This window comes from Capricornis sumatraensis, chromosome 1, assembly GCF_032405125.1.
Source record: "Capricornis sumatraensis isolate serow.1 chromosome 1, serow.2, whole genome shotgun sequence".
Taxonomy (NCBI): domain Eukaryota; kingdom Metazoa; phylum Chordata; class Mammalia; order Artiodactyla; family Bovidae; genus Capricornis; species Capricornis sumatraensis.
In genome coordinates this window covers 11,317,672-11,340,675 of record NC_091069.1, presented here as the reverse complement: position 1 = coordinate 11,340,675, position 23,004 = coordinate 11,317,672, and the positions used below count along the sequence as shown (strand labels likewise).

At 44.7% G+C, this 23,004-nt stretch overlaps 1 protein-coding gene across 1 annotated transcript in view; it reads right to left on the bottom strand.

The window, feature by feature from the left end:
* Nucleotides 1-7,105: 7,105 nt before the first annotated feature.
* The window catches only part of NR6A1 (nuclear receptor subfamily 6 group A member 1), a 33,091-nt gene continuing 17,192 nt past the window's right edge, over nt 7,106-23,004 (bottom strand). The window contains exons 4-8 of the mRNA XM_068976510.1: nt 21,977-22,201; nt 20,341-20,595; nt 13,463-13,584; nt 8,912-9,064; nt 7,106-7,194 (exon numbers count right to left, since the gene is read on the bottom strand). Of these exons, the coding sequence (XP_068832611.1) occupies nt 7,106-7,194; nt 8,912-9,064; nt 13,463-13,584; nt 20,341-20,595; nt 21,977-22,201 (844 nt within the window). The remainder of the gene's footprint in view (nt 7,195-8,911; nt 9,065-13,462; nt 13,585-20,340; nt 20,596-21,976; nt 22,202-23,004) is intronic.

Sequence of the window (23,004 nt, the reverse complement as noted above, 5' to 3'; positions counted from 1 at the left end):
ACCAATAAGAGGAAGGTAGAACAAGAGCAGTATTTCCTGGACTTTTGGCAGAACTTTTGCCCCTCCATGGAGCCACATATGGATTATCTATGTTCTGAGAAACCATTTGGGACAGCAATGCTTTTCAGATCAATTTGGGTCTGTTTATTCATCTCTTATAGAAATTAATCCTTTATTAATTTAATAGTTTTGCTAAGAGCAAAAAGTTCAACCAAAGGCCATTCCTGAGCTTTGTTACAAACTCCAGACATTCACATTCAGCAGTATTTGAGCTGCTAAGGCCGAGCAGGGAGGAAGCTTGTTGTAACTTTGGTATCAGATAGACCTGGATTCAAAAGCCAATTTTGTCACTTACTCATGTGTCGTTTGGTGCAAATGGCTGAACGTCCTCAAGCCTCAATTTGCTTATGAGTGAAATGGGGTTGAGATCTAAACCTTGCAAAATTCTTGAAGATTACAGGAGACAGTGTATGTGAAACACCAATCCCAGTACCTGGCACTCACTAGGCTTTCAGCAAATACGCTCTCTTTCTTGCACCTCTGTCTTATCTGTTCCCTCTTGGGCAAGGAAGAATCTACTAATTAGTTCTGCGGCGTTTCCTTTATTCTAAAACCATCTCTTTCAAACCTCAAGGGCTCTCTGGTTGCTTGTGCTAGAGGAGGCTGAGGTATGGGAAGGCAGCTGGACTTTCCTTCATTTCACACATGGGATATAATAGACTTTGACCAGACTCCTCAGCCTTTTAAGAAAAATGTAATTTCTGTATGAATTTTTGGCCGTGCTGGATCTTTGTTGCTGCGTGGTCTCGCTCTAGTTGCGGCAAGCAGGGGCTGCTCTCTAGCTGTGGCGCGTGGCTTCTCTTGCTGCGGAGCATGGGCTCTAGGGTGCTCGGGTTGCAGCAGTCGCGGTGCACAGGCTTAGTTGCTCTGTGGCATGCGGGATCTTCTCAGATCCTGGGTCAAACTTGGGTCTCTTGTGTTGGCAGGCGGATTCTTTTATCAACTGAGGTACCAGGCCAAGCCCAGACTCCTCAGCCTTCATCTTTCCAAACTGAAGACCTTTCGTCTTTCCCATCTGTCTTCATAAAACCCTCAAACCAAACACTGCCACTTCTCTGTATGGACTGCGAGATTACAGGACAGTTGGGCAGATCTTAGGTTCAAGTCAGGGCCCTGACATTTCATGTGTGACTTTGGGCACATACCTTGACCTCTCAGAGCTTCTGTTTTCTCAGCTCTAGGAAATTTATTTTCTGGAAAAACAAGTATGAACTGGTTGGACTAGAGTGACAGACAGGCAGGCCACTCAACAGCACACTGTGGTCACTGAGGTTTCATTCTTTCCTGAGATGTAGCAGATGGCTTTCCTTCCTCTAACTCTTCCATGTGGCATTCAAGGTTCCCAAGGGCTTCTCCAGCCTCAACTCTCACCTGCCCCCATTCCTGCCATGGCAGTCCCTTGTTATGTCTGGGTATTTTGTATGTTTCTGACTCACAGCTGGACCTTCCAACATGTTGTTGACCACTCTACCTGGTCTGTCCTCCTCTTCCTGTCTGGTGACTTTCTTCAAGGCCTACCTTTAATACTCATCTGTGAAGCTCATCCTGAGTCCAGGGACTTCTCAGAGCCTCTATTTTCTCAACTCTAGGAAACCTCATCTGTTTTCTGGAAAGACAGGGATTAACTGGTTGGACCACAGTGACATACAGGCCCATACACATCGGCATGTATCAATACATCCTTAGTTACAATCGTGATCCCACTGTGTTTGCCCCTCCCGCTAGACTCAGTTCCTCTAGTTGTGCCACTTTCTGGCAGGTTAGTGTCCCTTCACCAGTATTTAACTTTCGTTTCTTCATTTACAAAGTAAAGGTAGTAATTCTTGAAGTTCAAGGAGGTTCAGGTTTGTGAAGAGTCCCAACAAAGTGCCGGGCACAGGTCTGAAGGCAGAGCCCACTCCTTAGAACAACCCACTGTCCCACCTCAGAACCCCAGACATGCTTCACAGACAAGATGCCATGTGCAGAAGGATTCACATTTATTGGTTCAAATACAGTACCTAACATTCGCTAAACATGCATTTCACACTAATTGGTCACATTTCCACAGGTAGTCAATTCACAGAAAAGGGCCCATTCCTTGCCAGATGGCAGGGTGGGAGGTAGCAGAGGGCCTGGGTAGAAGAGCCCGCCAACTATCACTTGGTCATGCAGGATTGATGGAGCCAGGTTGGCGGGCAGCCCTTGGCCGGCCCTTTGGGGACAAGGGCTCAGAGACATCCTGTTTACTCGACTCCTGTGCAGGACTGTGGGTAGAGGTGGGCCTTGGTAGCCCAGGGGGAGGCTCATGGATGCATGTGCCATCGCAGCTCCTGAAGGTGGCGTCATGGAGGTGGTGCTCCCTGCGCCTTGCATCATAGGAAGGAAAAGGAGGCCTCTTCAAGGCGATGGCTAGTCCCTGGCTGGGCTGGTGGGAAGGACTCCCCAGACATGGCCCAGACATTACAATGTAGCCACAAGCCCCTATCACAGGCCTGGGATGGCAACACAGACAAAAACACCCAACACTCCAGGGCAGGCAGGGTTTCTTTCTCCACAGAAACATGTAAACAGAGCAGGAGCTACAGTATTCTTTTCCCACAAGACTCCTCAGAGAGGAATAGACCAGGATGTCACTCAAGAGGTAGTTTTTTTTTTTTTTTTTTCCCATGGAAATTTGAGTCAACATTATCATCTAAGACATTTCAGAGAAAGAAAACAATGGTCACCAAAGGGCAAAAATGATCCTTTGGCTGGCAGGGCTGGCTCCAGGATTTGGAAGACTAGCCTCCATCAGTAAGACAAATTTTTTTCTTGGGCTTGAAGCAAGCTCTGGCCTGATTCATGGCTTCCCTTTGAGCCTGCAACTGATTCCTGAGCAGGCTGTAGCCCATTGAGTGGTGCAGGCCAAGAAGGGAGGCCAGATGGGTACTGGATTAGGCAGAGGGACCGGGCATCATGTGAGCCAGTAGAGGCAGGGTCACTGTGGTTCATCTTACAGGACAGACTGAAGTCTTCCCAAGTCTCAAGGGAGTCCAGCTCTGGTCAAACAGGAAGCCTCAGCATGGTCTGTGGGGCCCCTGCCTTAAGGAAGCAGTCCAGGTCTGGCTCCTAAGCCCAGAAAAGAAGCTGTTGCTTGTGGTAGCCAGGAGATGGGTTTCTGGGGACCCTGTAATTAAATACACATCCCTGAGCTGTGGCCCTAGAAACCCTTGCCTCAAGGCTAACCAGTTTCCAGCACCTGGTGGAATGATTGCCGTTTCTTATCCTGAGACACAGATAAACATCATTTCACAGACACTGGACATAGATGCATCAAGCTGAGGGAAAAGGGAGGACTGATCAGATGCAAAAGCAGAGGGGCGTGCAGGGGGACTCTCATGGATCAAATTGGGAAAGTAAGAGTGGTGGGTTTTTGTTTAGGTTTTTTTTTTTTGCTTTTTTTTTAAAAAAATTTTTTAATTTTAAAAAATCAATAAAGAAAAATTTAAAATTTAATAAAAGGGTTGGTCTGAAAAATTGGATTTCTCAAAACAATTGCAGAATTTTAAAAAGCAACAAGAAGACAGACCAGGGGGCCAGAGCTAAAGACTTGGAACCACTGCTCCACTTCCTGCCCTGCTGGGAGGCCAGTCTTTTTACTTTGGCCAACCTTGGATGTGGCCTAGATGTTGCCAATACTGGGTTTGTCTGTCTCTATCTGTCCCATTCCCCAGTAAACTGAGAACAAAGAAACTAAGGTAAGAAATGGGCAGCAGAGCAAGGCAGCTATCTCAGAAAGCCCAGGGTTTTAAGGACTTGGTGACATACTGGCCATGGCAGGATTCCCTTCTCTGACAACAGGTGGCATGTGTGAGGCAGGGTGCTGTGGAGTGGGTGACTGTCATGATGCCATGGAGACCCCTCAGTTGCCTCTACCCCTCCTCCTCTGGATCTGCTTTCCATCCCCTGGAGGTTTGCCCACCTCACTATGCAACGGGCCTGGGGGATTGGGTATCCTCTGAGACAGGTGGAGTGCTTTGAGATAGGTTCTGGAGAGTCTCTCCAGACTGAGGGTAAAACCACCAAGCCTGTGAAAGACTCCAAAAGCCGACAAAGGAGCCAGAGAGTGTGAGTTGTGGGTGAAGTTCCAAGATTCCAAAGTTTTGTCTTGGATCAAGAAAACATGCAAAGGGGAAGGAAGAGAAAAGCTTGTATGTTTCAATGCAGTGCAATGACTGGGATTCTCCTTTAACACACAGCTTTCAGGGTCATATTTTTATGGTGGAAAGGTTCTCACTCAAAGTGAGTGCTGTTGGTGGCAGGGGATCAGAGAGAGGACAGAAGAGAGGGGAATTACAGACAAGATGCACAACTTTTTTCTTTTCCACTAGCAAAAAGGCTACCTGTTAACCAAACATCATGGGAAGAAAGGCGAAAAACAACACATCAAACCTCCCCCTCTAACCTTTCTCTGTGTCCTTCAAAGTGAATTCACAAATACATCTAGTGGCTGACCTAATGTCTCCACACTGCTAGCTACACTCCTACCTTCCTCTCATAATACCTGAGTTTGCGACGCAACACAGTCACTTTACCCTGTTTAAAAAAAGCCCATGTCATAAAAGGACTGGGTGCAGAAGACATTAAAGGCGGTCCACAGGTCAGGCTCCGGCTTGGAACACATGGCCACTTGGCTCAGAGATTCTGCAGGGCTCTCGGCAATGAATGGGCTCTTTGTTCTGTGGAATCTACTGCAAACATTTGTAAAAATGGATTTGTACAATGGCAACTTGCAGAACCTTTCCCCACTCCACAAATTAACAACTTGCTCTGTTTAATGCTGCAGTATTAAAGAGACACGTTCCTGCCTCATCAGAGAGCAATTCCTTTCAGTACCCGACCCAACCAGTACAACACTTAATTTAAGAGAAAAACAATTTAAAAAAAATAATAATGATTTGACCAATGGAGGTCTAGCAAAGAAAGATAAGCACACAGAAGCTGTCTTGGAGAAGGGGTCTCTGTTATGTGCATCCTTCCCTACTTTGAGGAAAGTGGCTCGGAGTCTGACCTGCAGCCAAAGGCTGTGATCTAGTTTGGTTAAATAAAAGATCAGAGAAACAAAAATACTGTGAAATAAACAGATACATACAAATCTTCCCATTGACATATGAAAAACATTCTGGTTGGAGCTTTTCCTGAGAAACGTCTCTCCTTTCCTTTTTTTTTCTCCTTCTCAGAGCAACTGGAGAAACAACATTCAGAAGAAATGCTCTGAGTTTTAGATCCATCAAAGGACAAAGTCTTCACTTTCTGTACCCGTAACAATTCACCGGAAAGAAAAAATTACAATCTGACACAGACTACCTGATATGCACACAGTGTGGTGGCCCTCTGAGTAAGTGTGCTAGGCTGGGCTGGGAAGAGAGCAAACGGCCTTTGACTCAACAGGCAAAAAAAGAGGTCCTATAGGCCCCTCAAGCCTACTCAGGGATGTACCCAGCTAAATGGCCCGTCTGCTGCACTGGCTGTGGGAGGGACCTGGGCTTAGGCAGGGACAACTGCTGCAGTAAGGCGGAGAAGGAAAAAGCCCCTGAAAGAATTCCACGACAGACCTGGTGCGGCTGCTGGCCAAAGCCAAGAGGGTAAGGAACGTTTCCCGGGACTAGGTGGGGCAGGTAGTGAAAGACTAAGAGGTCAAGGCCATACCTGCAGAGGGGGCAGCCAGGCCTTTAGGAACATGAGGTAGTTTAAAGCACCCCCTTCCCTTCCAGGAGCTTTGGACTCTAGCCCTCCAGACCTTGGTCAGCCGGGCCACTGATACTCTAAGGGGCAGCTGTGCCACTCTGGGTCTTGGGCTTATTCTGAGGAAACCTGATCTTATTTTGGAAGACATTAAGAGAACCAGGAGTAGAATGTAGGGGCAAAAATTCTGGTCAGCAGATGGGTGAATGGTCCTTCCAGCTGTTTGAGAAAGACTGCAGTTTCTGATTCAGATCTGGAGGTGGAATGGGATAGGGTGGGGAGATAAACGGGACCTCCAAAGGAGGAGTGTTCATTCTGTTAGCAATCTGGCTTTTGTCCCACTAACCTCTGAAGGTGAAAAGAGAATAAATCAGTAGTGGGCATCAGGATTTAGAACATGACATTTTGTTCAGCTGTTTTTTCAAAGGGTCAGTAGGAAGTCACGTTTATAAGGGAGAGGCAACGAGTGTGAGGAGAGTAAGGAAACTAGGTAGCTGTGAGTCCCAAGATAGCTTGTAGACTAGTCCCCAAGATCAGCTTATCCCCAGGGCTTTGCCTAGGTGAAAAGATGACAGCGGCAGAAATCAGTACTGGTGGTGTGGATGGCGGGGAGGGGAGGCCCCAGGGTATGATGTGAGAATAGAAACCCTCCTCCCTGAGGACCTGCTTGGAGGGTGGACACCTAACTTAGATTTGGTCACTGTGCCCAACTCTCACTTTCCAAAGAAAAGAGATGGCTAAATCCTCATCTCATGATCTGTTCCCAATGTCTCACCCACTCTGCTTAGTAAACCTCCTAACACCACTTCCCCTTTTATGGTGTGCTCTTTTACCTGGTAATTCTGTAGCTAGTAAAAGGCAATTTGCTCTCTGACAGACTAATATATGAGTCTGCTGAGAACGTGTGGAAAAAGTAGGGTTGTTGACACCCTTCTCTTTCCACTGAGGTAGTCATCTTTGTCAATATTATGGAAATAGTCATCTCAGCCCCATCCCACCCTCTCCCTCAAAATACAAAAGAACTATCTCTAAACAATGACAGCACGGCAACATTACACATCTTCACATTCTGTAAACTGCAAGGAAATGCACCGGCTGCATTCACACAGAAGCATGTGCATCATGCTGAAGGCCATACATTCAACTCTGTCGTGAAATAAATATATAGAAAAATGAGGTTAAAAAACAAGACAAACAAACAAAGACTCTTCTTGCTGTGGAGGCAACTGGCAACACTGCTCCACAGCCTCCATCTTGGTCTCTCTGGCTCTTTCTTCCGGAGCCTGTCCTGCCCACCCCAGGCGTTAGGGTTGGCCTGAGGAGGGGTGCTGGGGACAGATCACTCCTTGCCCACACTTGTCTTGCAGGAATGCAGCACCACCTTAAAGAGGAGGGGCAGCTGCTCCAGGGGAACATTCACCATCTTTCCTGGGAAAAGGTGGAAAAAGAAGAGTCAGCTTTGGCAGCCAGTGAAATGGTGTGTTTGCCTCCTCTTGGGCTGGGGAAAGGAGAACACTGCCCTTTTGAGTGACTGGGGTGAGGAAGGTGCCAGGACTATTACAAAGGCAAAACAGACTGGGCTAACATTCTAATATGTAGCCCCATTTCGGTACCCTAGGGAGTCTAGTAATGGTGCAAGCTATAATTGTGGCTACTATCCAAAGAATACTGAACTCTGTGGTAGGTGTTTAAACACATTATCTCATTTAATTCTCACAATATTTCTGTGTGATAGATATTACTTTTTATACCCATTTTACAAATGAGGATTCTGAAACTGAGAAGTATTCTTAGATGTCCTCTTAGAGAAACTTATATCCTGTTTCATTTCCTAGCAGAATCTTAACTAGCATTCTATGAAACATTGCACTACAGAATGGTATAATGGGAATAAAATGTACTGAGGAGAGAGGCGGAGTTTACAGGGGAAGATAAATTGAGAAATTCAGGGTTAAAATAGGTTTGCTTGTTTTAAGTTGGAGGACTTCTAAGAGCGTGCAGTGTGCTAATATACTCTGTAAATATCTGAGGCTACAGTTCTCCCTGACAGAACCCTAAAGTTACTGGGGAGTATTTTTTTTTTTTTTAATACTGATGACCGGGCTCCACTCCATTATCAATTAAGTCAGAATCTCTACAGGTGCAACCCAAGCATGGGTATTTATTAAAAGCTTCCCATGTAATTCAAAGGGCTGACAGGGTTGACAACTCTGCCAATTCTGTGGGGGAGAACTTCTCTCTATTAACTTCTATTTCATTAAGCACCTGATTCATATCTCATTTGGAAGAACATAGTTTTGAAAATGCTGAGACGTAAACTACCAAAACACTCCTAAGATTCTACCAGTTTATTTAGGTCCAGGTCCTGTCTCCTAGACTATTCTGTGGCCCAAAAGTTAAAAATTGATTTTATTAGATTGAACCTTTTTTCCCTTCAAAACTGTATTCCTTAATTTTACAGAAACAATCTTAGCCCAGACGTCACAGTTCTTAGTTGCCCCTCAGTATGTGCTAGATAACTGTAAACAAGATTCTTTACCAAATGAAGTAAAACAACAAGAGTAAAAGCCAGGATTTTATGTTGAAATGGACCTATTTAAATGTCAAGAAGCTCAGAAGGGGGTTAAGATCACAAAACTACTGCAACAAAAGTTGCTTTGTGAACAAAGGATCTTTGATAATTATTTTAAAGACACCTCTTTAAGTGAAAGATCCTCAAAAACCTATAGGCAATTCTAACCAATAAAATTAATTTTAAAAATTGAGATATAGTTAGTTCACATGCTGTAAAACCCACCCTTTTAAGGTATGTAATTCAGGAAATGAAGTTAATCTGAAAAACTTCGAACCTGTTTCCCCATCCATAGAGTGGTCAACCATAAGTCTTGCAGAAATTGTTCTGAATTGAATAACAGGCCACCAAGTACCCTGCACTTTACAGGAGCCTAGGAAATGTTAGATTCTCTTCCCTACAAAGAAAAACCAAACTTCTCATTATAATGTAAATTTTTCTGAGGGCAGGGCTAGTACTTCTTTTATTCAGCTGGTGATGGGCCTGGCATCAGCATCCTGAAAACACTGCTTTCCTCATTCCCTTCACAAATTAAGAAAAGCAAGGAAGGATTGGAAGCCCAGGGCCCATTACCTGCAATATAGCGAATCTCAGGTAAGCACATCATGAGGTCAGGAAAACGGTTTGGCTGATGTGTATATTTATATTCAGTGAAATCCTGGCAAATGTACCAATATCGTTTGTTCAACTGTTCCAGCTGCGAGGCACTGGTCAGACCCCTGATATCTGTGAAAAAAGACCACAGGAAATGGGAGGGACTTCCGCCAGCTCCTTGAATATGTGTATCTTTCACTGAAAAGTTATTAAACATTGTCTCAACAGGGAATTTTTTTTTTTTTTTTTTTTCTGACATGGAGGAATTAAAGCTCTGGGTAAGAGAAGAGAAATTAGGTAAATGAAAAAATTATCAAGGACAATCACTTAGACTGAGCCCCTTGAGGGCTAGGCTGTCATCTTTCTCAACTTCATACTCAGCTCCCTGCACAGGGTTTGGCACAAAACAGGTACTAGTGGATGCTGAACAAGAGACTGAATAATTTCCCAATTTATCCTTCACAATAGCTTTAAATTTGCTCTTTGCTGGACCCATTCAGAAATCATGCTGACACCTATATTCTCATGCTTGTACATATACTCACACATGGTCTCCTGTGTGCTTCTACTCAGACTATTCTACCTGGGCCACTGGTATTCTACTGGGTCCCTCCAGTTTTTGTTTTTCTTTATATAAGCATATCTTGTTTTATTGTGCTTTGCTTTACTGTACTTCACAGATACTGCATTTTTCACAAATTGAAGGTTTGTGGCAACTCTGTACCAAGCAAGTCTATCGGTGCCATTTTTCCCAACAGCATTTGCTCATTTCATGTTTCTTTGTCACATTAGGTAACTCTCGCAATATTTCAAACATTTTCATTATTATAACATTTGTTATGTGAAATCTATGGTCAGTGATTTCTGCTGCTGCTGCTGCTACTGCTAAGTTGCTTCAGTCGTGTCCGACTCTGTGCTACCCTATATTCGTCCCTGGGACTCTCCAGGCAAGAACACTGGAGTGGGTTGCCATTTCCTTCTCCAATCCATGAAAGTGAAAAGTGAAAGTGAAGTCGTTCAGTCGTGTCCGACTCTTCGCGACCTCATGGACTGCAGGCCCACCAGGCTCCTCTGTCCATGGGATTTGCCAGGCGAGAGTGCTGGAGCAGGGTGCCATTCCATTGTAATTGCTTTGGGGTGCCACAAACTGTGCTCATACAAGTTGGTGAACCTAATCAGTAAATGTGTGTTCTGACTGTTCCTTTGGCTGTTCCCCTGTGTCTCTCCCTCTCCTTGGTCCTCCCAATTCCCTGAGAAACAACAATAGTGAAATTAGGCCAATTAATAACTGTACAATTGCCTGTAAGTGTTCAAGTGAAAGGAAAACTCACACATCTCTCACTTTAAATCATAAGCTAGAAATGATTAAGCTCAGTTGAAGAAGGCATGTCAACAGTCAAGATAGGCTGAAAGCTAGGCCTCTTGTGAGTTAGCAAAGTTGTAAAGGCAAAGGAAAATTTCTTGAAGGAAATTAAAAAGCACTACTCCAGTGAACACAAAAATAATAAGAAAGAAAGACAGCCTTATTGATAAGCTGATAAGGAGAAAGTTTGAGTGGTCTACACAGAAGATCAAACCATCCACAGTATTCACTTAGACCTAAAACTCATCCAGAGAAAGGATAACTCCTCTCAATCCTATAAAGCCTAAGAGAGGTGAGGAAGCTGCAGAAGAAAAGTTTGAAGCTAGTAGAGGTTGGTTCATGAGATTTAAGAAAAGATGCTGTCTTCATAAAAGGGTGAGGTGAAGAACCAAGTGCTGACATAGAAGCTGCAGCATTTTATTCAGATGATCTAGCTAATAAGATAATTAAAGAAGATGGCTACACTAAACAAAGATTTTCAATATAGACAAAATAGCCTATGCTCGAAGAAGATGCTATCCAGGACTTTTCATAGCTAGAGAGGAGAAGTCAATGTCTGGCTTCAAAGGACAAGCTGACTCTCTTGTTAGGGGCTAATGCAGCTGATGACTTTAAGTTGAGGACAATGCTCATTTACCATTCCAAAAATTCTAATGCCCTTAAGAATTACACTAAATCTACTCTGCTTGTGTTCCATAAATGGACCATCAAAGCCTGGATGACAGCATATCTGTTCACAACGTGGCTTACTAAATATTTCAAGTCCACTGTGGAGAACTACTCCTCAGAAAAAGAGATTCCTTTCAAAATATTACTGCTCACTGACAAAGCACCTGTTCACCCAAGAGCTCTGATGGAGATGTACAATGAGATTAACACATCCATTCTTCAGCCCATGGATCAAGGAGTCTTTTCAACATTCATGTCTTACTATTTAAGAAATACATTTCCTAAGGCTATAGCTGCCCAGAGATAGCGATTCCTCTGATGGATCTGGACAAAATAAATCAAAAACCTTCTGGAAAGGATTCACCATTTCAGAGGCCATTCCCAAGTCACTGAAAGAGGTCAACATATCGACATTAACAGGATTTTGAAACAAGTTGATTCCAACCTTCATGGATGACTTTGAGGAGCTCAAGACTTCAGTGGAGGAAGTAACTGCAGATGTGGTAGACACAGCAAGAGAACTAGAATGAGAAGTGAAGCCTGAAAATGAGACTGAACTGATGAAATCTCATGAAAAAAATTTTTAACAGATGAGTTGCTTCTTATAGATGAATGACGAAACTGGTTCCTTGAGATGGAATCTACTCCTGGTGAAGAAGCTGTAAAGACTGTTGAAACAGTAACAAAAGATTTATTTAGAGTATTACATAAACTTAGTTGATAAAGCAGCAGCAGGGTTTGAGAGTACTGACTCCAATTTTGGAAGAAGTTCTACTGGGGGCAAAATGTTCAAACAGCATTGCATGCTACACAGAATACACTGATGAAAGAAAAAGTCAATTCATGTGGAAGACTTCACTGCTATCTTATTTTGGAAATCACCACAGCTACTCCAATCTTCAACCACCACCACCCTGATCAATCAGAAGCCATCAACACTGAGGTAAGATCGTCCACCAGCAAAGATTATGACTCACTGAAGGCTCAGATGATGGCTAGCATTTTCCAGCAATAAAGCATTTTTTTTTGAGGTATATACTCCGTTTTTTAAGACAAAATGCTACTGTACACTTAATAGACCACAGCATAGTATAAATATAAATTTTACAGGCACTGGAAGTCAAGAAATTCATGTGACTCACTCTATTGCAACACTCACTTTACTGTGGTGGTCGGGAACCAAACATGCAATATCTCCAAGGTATGCCTGTAGATGTCTTTCTCATATATGTGTATATATTATATAGTGTGTTCATATACATATAAACACACAATCCTTTTTTCATACACAGAATATATTAATAAATATTCTCTATATAAATCTTACCCTGCCTTTGAAGCCTCACTATCAGATTTCTCATTCTCCAAGTAGTTGTTACTGATCTCTTCCCATTTAAGTGGTAGAGGGTGTTTTTTGGTAAGATTTTTTTTTAATGTGGACCATTTTTAAAGTCTTTATTGAATTTGTTACAATATTGCTTCTGTTTCACGTTTTGATTTTTTGGCCAGAAGGCATGCAGGATCTTAGTTCCCTCACCAGGGATCGAACCTGCACCCCCTGCAGTGGAAGGCGAAGTCTTAACCACTGGACCACCAGGGAAGTCCCTCTCCCCTCATTTGAGGCTCAAGCAATGTATCAAGTGCCATCCCTGTACTTCTTGAGGCCAGGAGCCTGGGATCTAATTTATTGCAATGTCTTTAATGCTCGACACAGGGCCTGGCCTACGGGAGGGCACACAGAACACGAGACAAATGCATAAAAGGTGCGGAAGCAAGAGGAGGAGGTTTAGTTGGTACCAAGGAAGGAGCTGGCAAAGAGGAGGGGATCAAGAGTCTCTAGGCTAGGAAACTGAATACAGGAATAGATCACTGTCCGCGTCACGGGCAGCAAAATAGCCCAGTTCCACTCTGAGAGCAACTCACTCACATGCTATTCTGGAAAAAAGGGAACACAAATTCTCTTGCATATTCTGGTTACCAGCAGCTACACAATGCCAGTTTGCAGGTAATACTCCATGTAAATCACAATCACCACTCTTCTAACTAAAGCCATGCTTGATACGGGCGTGAGTTTCTGTGCACCTCCACTCTGCCCTGAAGGGGCCCGTCAGCTTGCCACAGGTTCCTTATCTCCAGTAGTCTCATCAGTCACTCTGCTCTTCTTCAGTCGCTGGTAAACTTGTGCATATTTTAAATGACGCATGTACTGTCCTTGATGTCTGTGCTTAAATGCACTAAAACTGACTAAACAAAGCAAATCCTCTTCCTTCCTCTATGAGTTATAGAGGCTGTGGCATTTAGGTTTGAAGAAAAAAGTCCAAACCATGCCCTGCACTACAGTGGGGCAGGGTGATGAGGAGGGCAGCGCAGGACTTCCAAGATCAGTATCCACATGATGCAACAGGCCTGAGGGTAGAGGGGGTAGGGGGGCAACATGAGGGCAAATATTTGCTGGGCAAAGAAAACTAAGTCCTTTCTTCCTATCCTCAGTTACTCACCTTGATTTAGGAAGTTAATTGCTTTCATGCAAGCATACTCCTCATTGCTCACTTTTAGCTGATGAAACTTGTGATACAGGTAGATGAGCCGCTCAATCACCTCCATCCCTTCATCACTAAATCTGGAAAACAGACACAGGTGTTAATAGTGGGCTCTGACTACCAGTGGAGGTAATGGAAGGGAGACAGAAGTCTCCTACAGCTCCTTAAGGCAGGAAAGAGGTTGAGCTTGGGGGAAATGGAATCCAGAAGCACTTGTGAAGGACAGGTGAATTCATGGTTTCTCTAGAGGCCAAGGCAGCTCATACAAGCTGCTGTTCTCAAGGTCAATTAGGGTCAGTCAAATTCAAGTTCAAATCCTGCTCCATCACATACAAGCTATAAGACTTTGGGAAAGTCCTTTGACCCCTCTAAGTTTTGAGGATCTCTTCTGTAAATAACGGTTGCCTGCTTGCGGTGCAAGGCTCAAAGGGTGCTTGGGATGTAAATGTAGAGAAATACATCATTAAGATACTGCTGTTGTGATGCAGCCTTCAGTAACAACAATGGCAGCTACCACGAGTTGTGACTCTGTGTGTGCAACTGCCACAATGAAGAGGAAAGCTGCTGACTGTATTTAAGTTCACTGTTTCCAGCAGTGAACCTGGCAGGCCTGACTTCAGCTAGGGAGGGAGGGAAACATAAATTGGGCCTCCATGTCATGCCAGTCTCTGTGCTGGGTACTTTATATGTATTATCTCATTTAATTTAATGTTCTCAGCCCTATGGGCTAAGTGAGATTACAATTACCACTGTACAGATGAGACACTAAAGTTTCAAGGAATAGAAACGACTGCTCCATAAGCAAATGGCTAGCTTGGAACAGACTGAGAACCCTGAATCTGGGCCAACTCCCTAAGATCTTGGTTTTCTCAAAATCTGAAGTGGCCTCCATTAGCAGAGAAGACTCAATGCTGGCCATGCTGCATTCTCTGGATGAGAAGTTAGTTCCTTGAGGCAAAGACCAAGTTTTAGGCAAAGGAGCCCTAGGCTGGGGGACTAATATTCCAGGTCTCAGTGGGGAATATCTTATACCAAAAATGGAGATACTCCCAAAGCAAGAAGGCAAAGCCTTAGTGGGGGAATAGGAGTCTATAAAAGCTGGGGTCAGGCCCAGTGTCTAGTCTTCTTGTTCCAGACAGCTGAGTCACAGAGAAGGTGCTTAGCCTCAGAGCTGCTTCCTGGCGACATGTTCAGATCTGGGTACTGTAGCCCCTTGCTAGGCAACAAGGCCCTATCTGGGTAGGGTCCAGAACTCCTGGGGATATTTTACTGCTGTCTGGGTTCTATTGCTTTCTGTGCTGACTCTGAAGGCTTTGCAAGGGCTTGGCTTCCTGGGCAAGCAGGACATTTTTCTCTTCCCTGGGGAATGTCTGGCTCTTGTTGGGGCCAGAGTCACCTGCACTTCTCAAGCAGCAGGGGGAGCTGCTGCAGCAGCTGCTCACAATCCAGAGCCCCGCCCCTTGGCCTCAAGGCTTGGCTCCCCGTTCACGATTTGAGCCAGCATGGCTGACTGTTTCTCTCTGGTTCTTGGCCCAGTGGCTTTTACAGCTTTACTGATACTTTCCCAGATTGGTTGGTAGATTTATACTAAATAACCACTATAATATAACCATATATATATAACCATATCTACTCTTCTACTATTTGTTGAGCCTTTGCTACTTCCCAGACAGTTAAGTATTTTACATACATTATTTCATTGGATACTCCCAATAAATTCACAAATTGGATATTATAATCCTCTTTATTCACACATGGAAACAACAGCTCAGACAGATTATTTACCATACCTTTATTGTGGTCTTATATTTTACCCTCTTGATAATCTGAAAATCTGTGAGATAAGTAATACCACGTTCATGTTAGGGATGAGGATGCAGAAGAGCTTCAAGAGAGTAACACAAGTAAGTGGTGGTGGGGCCAAGGATGAACGTTTTCTCATCCCAAGCCTATTGCTTTCTCAGCATTACGTTGTCCATCCCCTGACCGTCTTGTTCTTAACTGGCAACTGGGAAAGGCTACCACAGGGGCCACTGCAGGAGGTCTCTGTTCCCAGAGCAACTCAGTTCAGCGCCCGACCCAGAGTGGGTGCTGTGCACAAAATAGCCCCTCCGCTGCCTCCACGATGCTGAGACCTGCAGCAGGCAGTGTGCCTGGGGGTGAAGATCACTCCTCATCACAGTACTTTGCCAGCTACTTCTGTTCTTGAGACGTAAAAGGTCTTGACTGAAAATGCCCACTAGTATCTGTGTGGAGGCGTAGGGAGGAGATGGGATGGGGTAGGGCATGAAAGAGGAGGATGCAAGTAGAGCAGCAGTGTCAGCATCTGTCTGGTGGCCAAGCAGTGTAGCGAGCAAAGATAACGTGCTCTCCCCTCATCAGTAACCTCTTGCCCCAAGTGCTCACTCTGGCTCTGCAGACCCTGCAGGTGTGTGGCTAGCAGCCAGACCCCCAGACAGCAATGCCAAACCTATTCCTAGTTGAGTCTTGACCTGAGGGACACAAAGGAACTCCCACATGCCTGGCTTGGATATATGACCCAGCTCTGCCCTCTCGCTTGGGGAGAGCACATACTCGTTTTCCCAAGTTTTCTAGGACAGGCAACGATCATGGACCCCTGGCAGTCATGGTTGGGGGCTGGCAGCCAGCCCGGCAGCCCCCACTCAGTCTCCACAGCCTGACTGCAAAGCTTTCCTCCACACCCCGCATCCCACCCCGATAAACAAATTGTTCTCTGTTCCATGGGCCTGCTTTCTCCTGCAGCCGTGCCTCCTCCACATCTGCCCACTCCACAGTTCTAACGCCCCTGTATTCCCTGTCTACAAATTATCAGCACTCAAAGGCAGAAAGTTGGACAAACACACCCATTCTTCTTCTAGGTTACCATTATATAAGCATGCTGGGACAAGGAAAACATGCCTGCAAGGATCTCCCAAACCACTGGACCATTCAGTCAGCAATTGAAGCTGACACTGTGTAAGTTATGTCCCATTAAGGGAGCTGAAAGGCCCAGTTGTCTCTTTTTCATTCATCTAAATGCACCTACTCCCAGAGGCAGTCATCGGCCACAGCCTTAGAGGAACTGCCATCTCAGCACTCACATACAGATTCCAAGATGAGAAGACAGACTGTGGCTGCAAGACAGAAAGTCATACTTTTAAGAAGGCTAAAAAATGTAGTAATGTTAGAGTCTGGGCTTTGGAGCACAACAGATCAAGGTGATAATCTCAACTCCATCTCTTTTAGCTTTGCATCCTTGTGTTTTCACTCTCTGAACCTTTTGCTCCTCATGTGTGGAACAGGGATAATATCAGTATGGTCCCTTAGGGAAGTGGTGAGGACTAAACAAATAATGTTTGCAGAGCACTTAAGATGGATTTTGGCACAATAAACAGTCTCTAATTGTTAGCTATTATCATTGTTAACAGCAGCAGCAGTAGCATCACTTCTGTTATCACAACCAAAAGAAAAAACTGAGTTTCCTTGAACCTACAGCTAGGGCCTTAGCAAGGAAGCTAGGAGGCAACTTTCCAGAGACCTGGCAGAAATGCAGCTAGTGCTCACAAGATAGACATGCCCATTAAAGCCCATCTAGTGCAAGGCATCTTCTCCTAAGAGTGAAGGAGTCTTGATTAGGGCCAGGAGCAGTCACTGGCTGGTGCTACAATCTGCTTTAAATCAAATTCACCCAGCTCACTGTCTGATAACAGCCTGATTAAGGAAAATGGGCACCATAAATTTGATTCAATATTTGAGAAGAGAAAAGGAGGTGGTCATGTATCATCTGAGAAAGTCTTTTCGTGACAGCAGGAACTCACTTGCCTTCAGCAGTTGTGAAAAACTAAAGGCATTTTGGGGGAGTGGGAGTAACGCTGGAGCAGGCAAGGTAGGAAAGAGCTATGGCCAATTACAGACTCCACAGTCTGGGTTTCCAGCAGAGTGGGGACTGCCTTACAGTGATGAGCCAGATTGCAAAGGTTCTTGTACTTCTATTTCCTCTGGACTCCTGGGCAGTTCCACATGTATCTCACACTCTGAGTCAATCTCAGACAGGTGCATCTCTCTTCCCAGGCTCCATTATCTTGGTTAAGAGAACTGGTGCCCACTTGCCTGGCAGTATCTCAACTTCTTCACTCACTGAGGTTTACCTCCCACTGACTTTACCTCCCTGGCATCTCTTAACTCTGTGCTGCCCTCTCTAATCCCATTGTCATTGCTGCCTTGTCCAGGACTTGTTGACTTTTCCTGGGCTATGGACCAGCTTCTTACACTGTATTCTAGCTTCATCCATGCAACCCATCCTGAACTCTATAGCCGCAGCAATCTTTGTAAAATGCAACCTGACACGTAACTGCTTCACTTTAAAATGTCCTACGACTTAATACCACTGACATAATAAAATCCAAAATTTTTTAGATTAGCATTTAAGTACCCTGATGACTGTCTTTCTGTCTTTCTCTCCTGTCATTCCTCCCCTCATTTCTCTCATTCCTCCCCTCATTTCTCTCACTCTCAGATGTATTCTCTCTATACTCTAATCCACAGGATTGCATTTTGGTTACATGTTCAAACCACTCACTCAGAATCTCTATAATTTTTAGGACTCTGTGTTATTCTCCTGCCTGCCTCCTATTCTCTCTAATCTGCTTACAAAAATTCCCCTACAAGATGCAGCTCAAATGTCTCCTCCTCTTTGGCAAGCATTCCCTGATCCTGCAAGTAGAGGTACTTGTTCCCTAGTCTATGCTTTCGCAGTCCCTCGTACAGCCTCCTCAGTCTCCACTAGTATCACCCTGAACGTAGATTCTATCTGCTTCTATTTGTCCCACAACCCCCTAAATCAAGAATATGAGCTTTCATCTCAGAGTCAGAAACCATGTCTGCCCCATCTGTTATCTCAACACCTCTCCTCCCAGCACACACAATAGGTGCTCAGTAAATCAGCGTCACATCAGAAATGACATGCTGAAGTTTAACTTGTATTTTTCCACTGAAGGATTCCATAGTGGAGTGGGAGTACTAACAACAAATCTATTTCTTATCCTCAGAACTCACTTGAGAGCTCAGCTGCAACTCGTGTTTCAAAGTTAGCACTGTTCAACAGAACTTTCTATGATGATGGAAATGTTCTATTGCATATCTGCAACTGTCCGATAGAGCAGCCACTAGCCACATGTGGCTCCAGAGCTCTTAAAATGTGGCTAGTGTAAATGAGGAACTAAATTTTTAATTTTAAGCGATGTAAATGGCCACTTGAGGCTAGCAGCTATTATGCTGGAGAGTGGAGCTCTAGATTCTCTCTGATAAGGGCCCTTTGTAGAAAGTAAAACTTCTCTCACTAGTTCAGCTGTTACTGGTCCCTGCCTTGTTCTTTAACCCCACAAGGTCAGTGATCCCTGCCTACCTGAAGAGGGTTTGAGAAAATTCATCATCCCACAAAGGGCAGAACACACTTTTTAGACAGCCTCAGGCTGCACTGGTGGATTCTAGGCAAACAGGGAGGCCAAGCTCACTGGGCCAGTTTTGCAAACTCTGACAATATTGGAGCTGGCTTAGGCTATCCAAACACTCAGCTGGCCCAGAGTTACAGAGCAGGAGACAGGAGATCGATGGAAACAAGTGAATTAGAGGCTCAAGACAAGGGGTTAGGTTATCTGCAAAATCAGATAGCTCTGTTTGAGGACAAATGTCAGCTGGGTTAAAACTCCTGTCATTTATAGATTACCATCAAGCCAGTAAGCATCATTAATAAGGAAATATTAGAAAACTAGTGGAGAATGTACCTAGACTCTTCCCTCCCTCAGCTATGCAAAGGGCCCTTGAAGGTGTTGGAGCTTTGTTCCCAGCCTAAGTCTCTGCTTATTACTATGATTAAGTGGCAGAGGGAGATGTGCAAGAGAAGTTTGGGGGCTGGTATTCCACCTTCTCCAGCTTCCTTCCATGGAGGTACTTTTTCTTCTCTTTCTTGGTGTTCTAGAATGTCATGACTTCCATTATTTTAAACTGTCTAGTAAAGGTGAAATATTAAAATAGGATTTAAACTTTGTTTTTCACATAAATAAGTCAGCAAGTCAGAAATGTATCAATGGATCTTTTTTTTCCTGATTTTGGGGTGTCACCTGCTCTACGCAAGGAGGTTAGAAGGATCCTAGTCAGTGGAAAACATCAAGAAAGCAGAGTTCAATATTTCAGTCCCATGATCTTATCTTACTGCATCTGAGATACAGTGAAAGAGCCTAAGATTTCAATTGGGCAGGCACGGATTCAAATATAGACACTGGATTCAAATCTAAAACCCTCAAGGGCAAGTCCCTCCAAACTTCAGTTTTCTCACCTATAAAATGGGCATAACAACACCTACAATGATAGAGGCTGTAAAAAACAAAGACAATAATGTAAAATACCAAGCCCAGTGCTTGGCACACAGTAGGTATTACAATAACTCCAGGGTCCTGTTCTTGGATTGTAAATGATAGCTCACAGCCCCTCACCTAACAGGAAAATTTCGGATTTCTGTTTTTTCCAGATACATTAACTCAGTAATCCAGATGTGATCAAAGTAACAGTTTAGCACTTGCTAAGTTTTGCTGCACATTATCATTTTTTCCTCGCAACTACGCTGTTGGGCAGTTATTGTCACTACCCTACTTTATGAATTCAGAACTTGAGGATGAGAGATATGACCAAAGTTACAAGTTAGTCAGCATCTGAGTGAAGATTCATGTCCATCCCTGGGCGGCTTTAATGCTCATCCTGTGGAGTGCCAGGCACCCTGCCTTGCAGAGATGACAATGGTCTGGTTGCCTGAGACTTCCTCCCCAGAGAGGAGCTCTCACCTGTGTAGTTCTTCATCTGAGGGTGAGTACTTAGCAGTGACATCAGCCAGCTCCCCGAAGATCTGCTTGCTGTAAACAGTGAGGGAGGAGAGCAGGATTAATTCCTGCCACGTAGAGCTCAGGAGGCATGTGTAATCCTTGATTGAGAGCTCGCAGAAGAAAGGCAGTTTCTTGATCCAGGCAATCTGCCTAAAAAGCAGCTCGTCAGCCAGGCGGCAAAGCAGGGCAAATAGCTCTGCTTGAGTCACAGCATATCTGGAGGGGGTATGGAGAGGGGAAAGTTACTTCTAGTGGCCAAAGCAGTGAGGATGGGGGCCAAGGAGGAGGATACTCCTAAAGGCACAAAGGGTCTCTGGCAGTGGGCTCCTTGCCCTTGACCATGGATCTCCAGCTCCATTCAATTCAGTCTAATGATAAAAGGACAGGACTGGGGCCCGCAGCAAGCTCAGGGCTGGAGGGGCAGGTTTGGTAAGAAAAGGTTACAAAGGGGAAAGGAGGCTTAGACATTTGAGCAGTTGTCAGGAGTATGACTTTTAATGTCGGTGTCCACTAATGCTTCACGTGTTACAAAAAAATTCCCAGTCATTCGTGCACCAGTTTTGGCAATGAAAGCTCCATTAGGGTACATCTGGTGCCCACTCAATACATGGGTTGATGTGAAACTGAGCCTCGGGGCGAGATAGCTGAAAGAGAATACAAGGCATTCAGAAGCTTTTCTTGCTCTCACTGCACCCCCTGGTGGCGAGAGTTTAGGAAACTAGAGTTGCTCGACCCTTCTAAGCTACTGTGCAATGGAAGGAAGGAACAGGGCCTTCCTCATCTCTCGGCTGGAGAAATAGGGCCCCAGTTTCTTTTTCTCAAAGCCCTGTGGTGTGACTCTTCTCCACACCCCCACACCCGATATGTAAAGGTTTGATGATGGCTTCATGGGGTCGCAAAGAGTCGGACATGACTGAGTGAGTGACTGAACTGAACTGATGATGTCTTCCCTATAGGAAGATAAGTGAATTTCCTCTTCTGAAACTGGAGACTAGCTTAAGAAATCTCAGGGTATCTTGGGCAGGCAGGGCAAAGGAGGAAATCTAAGCTTAATAACACTGAAAGAGCCTATGGTCCAGGTCAAATGTAGGCCTGAATGGACGAACTATTATCTACTCAGGCAGAGCTGACAGGATTGAGAGTATTTCTTCCACTCACTCAGGCCTGCACACAGAGCACATGGCACTAGGCTACCCCAGAGTATGTTGACTAGGGACATAGACGGGCCACAACTATGTTAAGAAGCCTAAACCTAATGTATGATTATATCCAGAATTACAGCTCATCTCTGGCACAGAAGCGCTCAAACCCATTCTAAGGTCTGGCTTACCTAAGTCCAACCAGAAACAATAGCCCTTTAATCCCAGTTCCATAGGAAAAGATAAATAGCCCCAGTTCTATGAGAAAAGACGTTCAAGAGAAAAATGAAGAGCCACTGACTTCGATGAGCACAGATTTGTCCTCTGATGCCTGAGTCATCACTTCTTATACCCTGACTCATTGCAAAGCCTGGGGTAGAGAAGCCTGGGATGAAGGTAGGGGGTGGGGAAGGGACCACACTGAAGCTGCAGGGCTACATACAGCAAGGCTCACTCACCCGTCCTCAATCAACATGGGTGTGCCCAGTGGGTCCAGGTCCTCGGCTGACACCAGCTGATGAATCAGACTGTATGACTGGGGATCCAGGCTTCGAGCTTGTGGGGGCAGAAGTGGTGAGTGGGCAGAATAGCTAAAAAGGTGCGGTATATATTGATAGTGCGGAGGCACAGACATCCCCATGTACTGATCCCTGAATGCCACGAATCCATTTAGTTCCACAGACCTACTGGAGAGAAAAGTCTCATGTCAAGCAGAACCATCACAGGTCCACTGCCTCCTCAGAGGAAGTGAGCCAGGAGGTGGCTCAGGTGTTCTCTTGCTATGCTCTTTGTCTTCAGTAAGCCAGGACCATAGTCAATGGTCACACGTATGTCTCCCCTACTTGATGGGGACTCTGTGCGAGTGTGTATAGGCGTGGCTCACCTTTGGATGCTTAGGACCTGGCAGAGTTGTACTGAATAAATATTGATTACATGGTCTCTTTGCCACATTTGGGGAGTTTCACAGAATATTCATAGACTGTGATGACAAAGGTGAGTGTTTATATTTTATACTGCTAGGACAACTAAGTCAGAGACAGGCTAAGTGTCTCACCAGACCACAAAACAAATCAGCACCAAGCAAAGAACCTGGCATGTGGCAACAACTCCCTGGACATTCAAAGGAAGGAACACACTAGGGAACAAATGAGTGAATAAAAACGATAATGAAATATCAAGAGAAAGGCACATTCTTATCTTCCCCCCTTTTTGGAGAAATCTAACCATTCAGTCAACTAATATTATCTAGATGAATCTCCTGTAACAGGGCTGGCAAACTATGGCCCATGGCCTGTTTTGGTAAATGAAGCTTTATTAGAATACAGCCATGCTCATTCATTTACCTGTCTCTGGCTGCTTTTGCATGACAATGGCAGAATTGAGTAGTTAAGACCTAGAATGTACGGCCAGCAAAGCCTAAAATATTTATTATTTGGCCTTTATAAAAAATGTCCTATTGCAGAGATTTCTGGAGAAAAGAATCTTC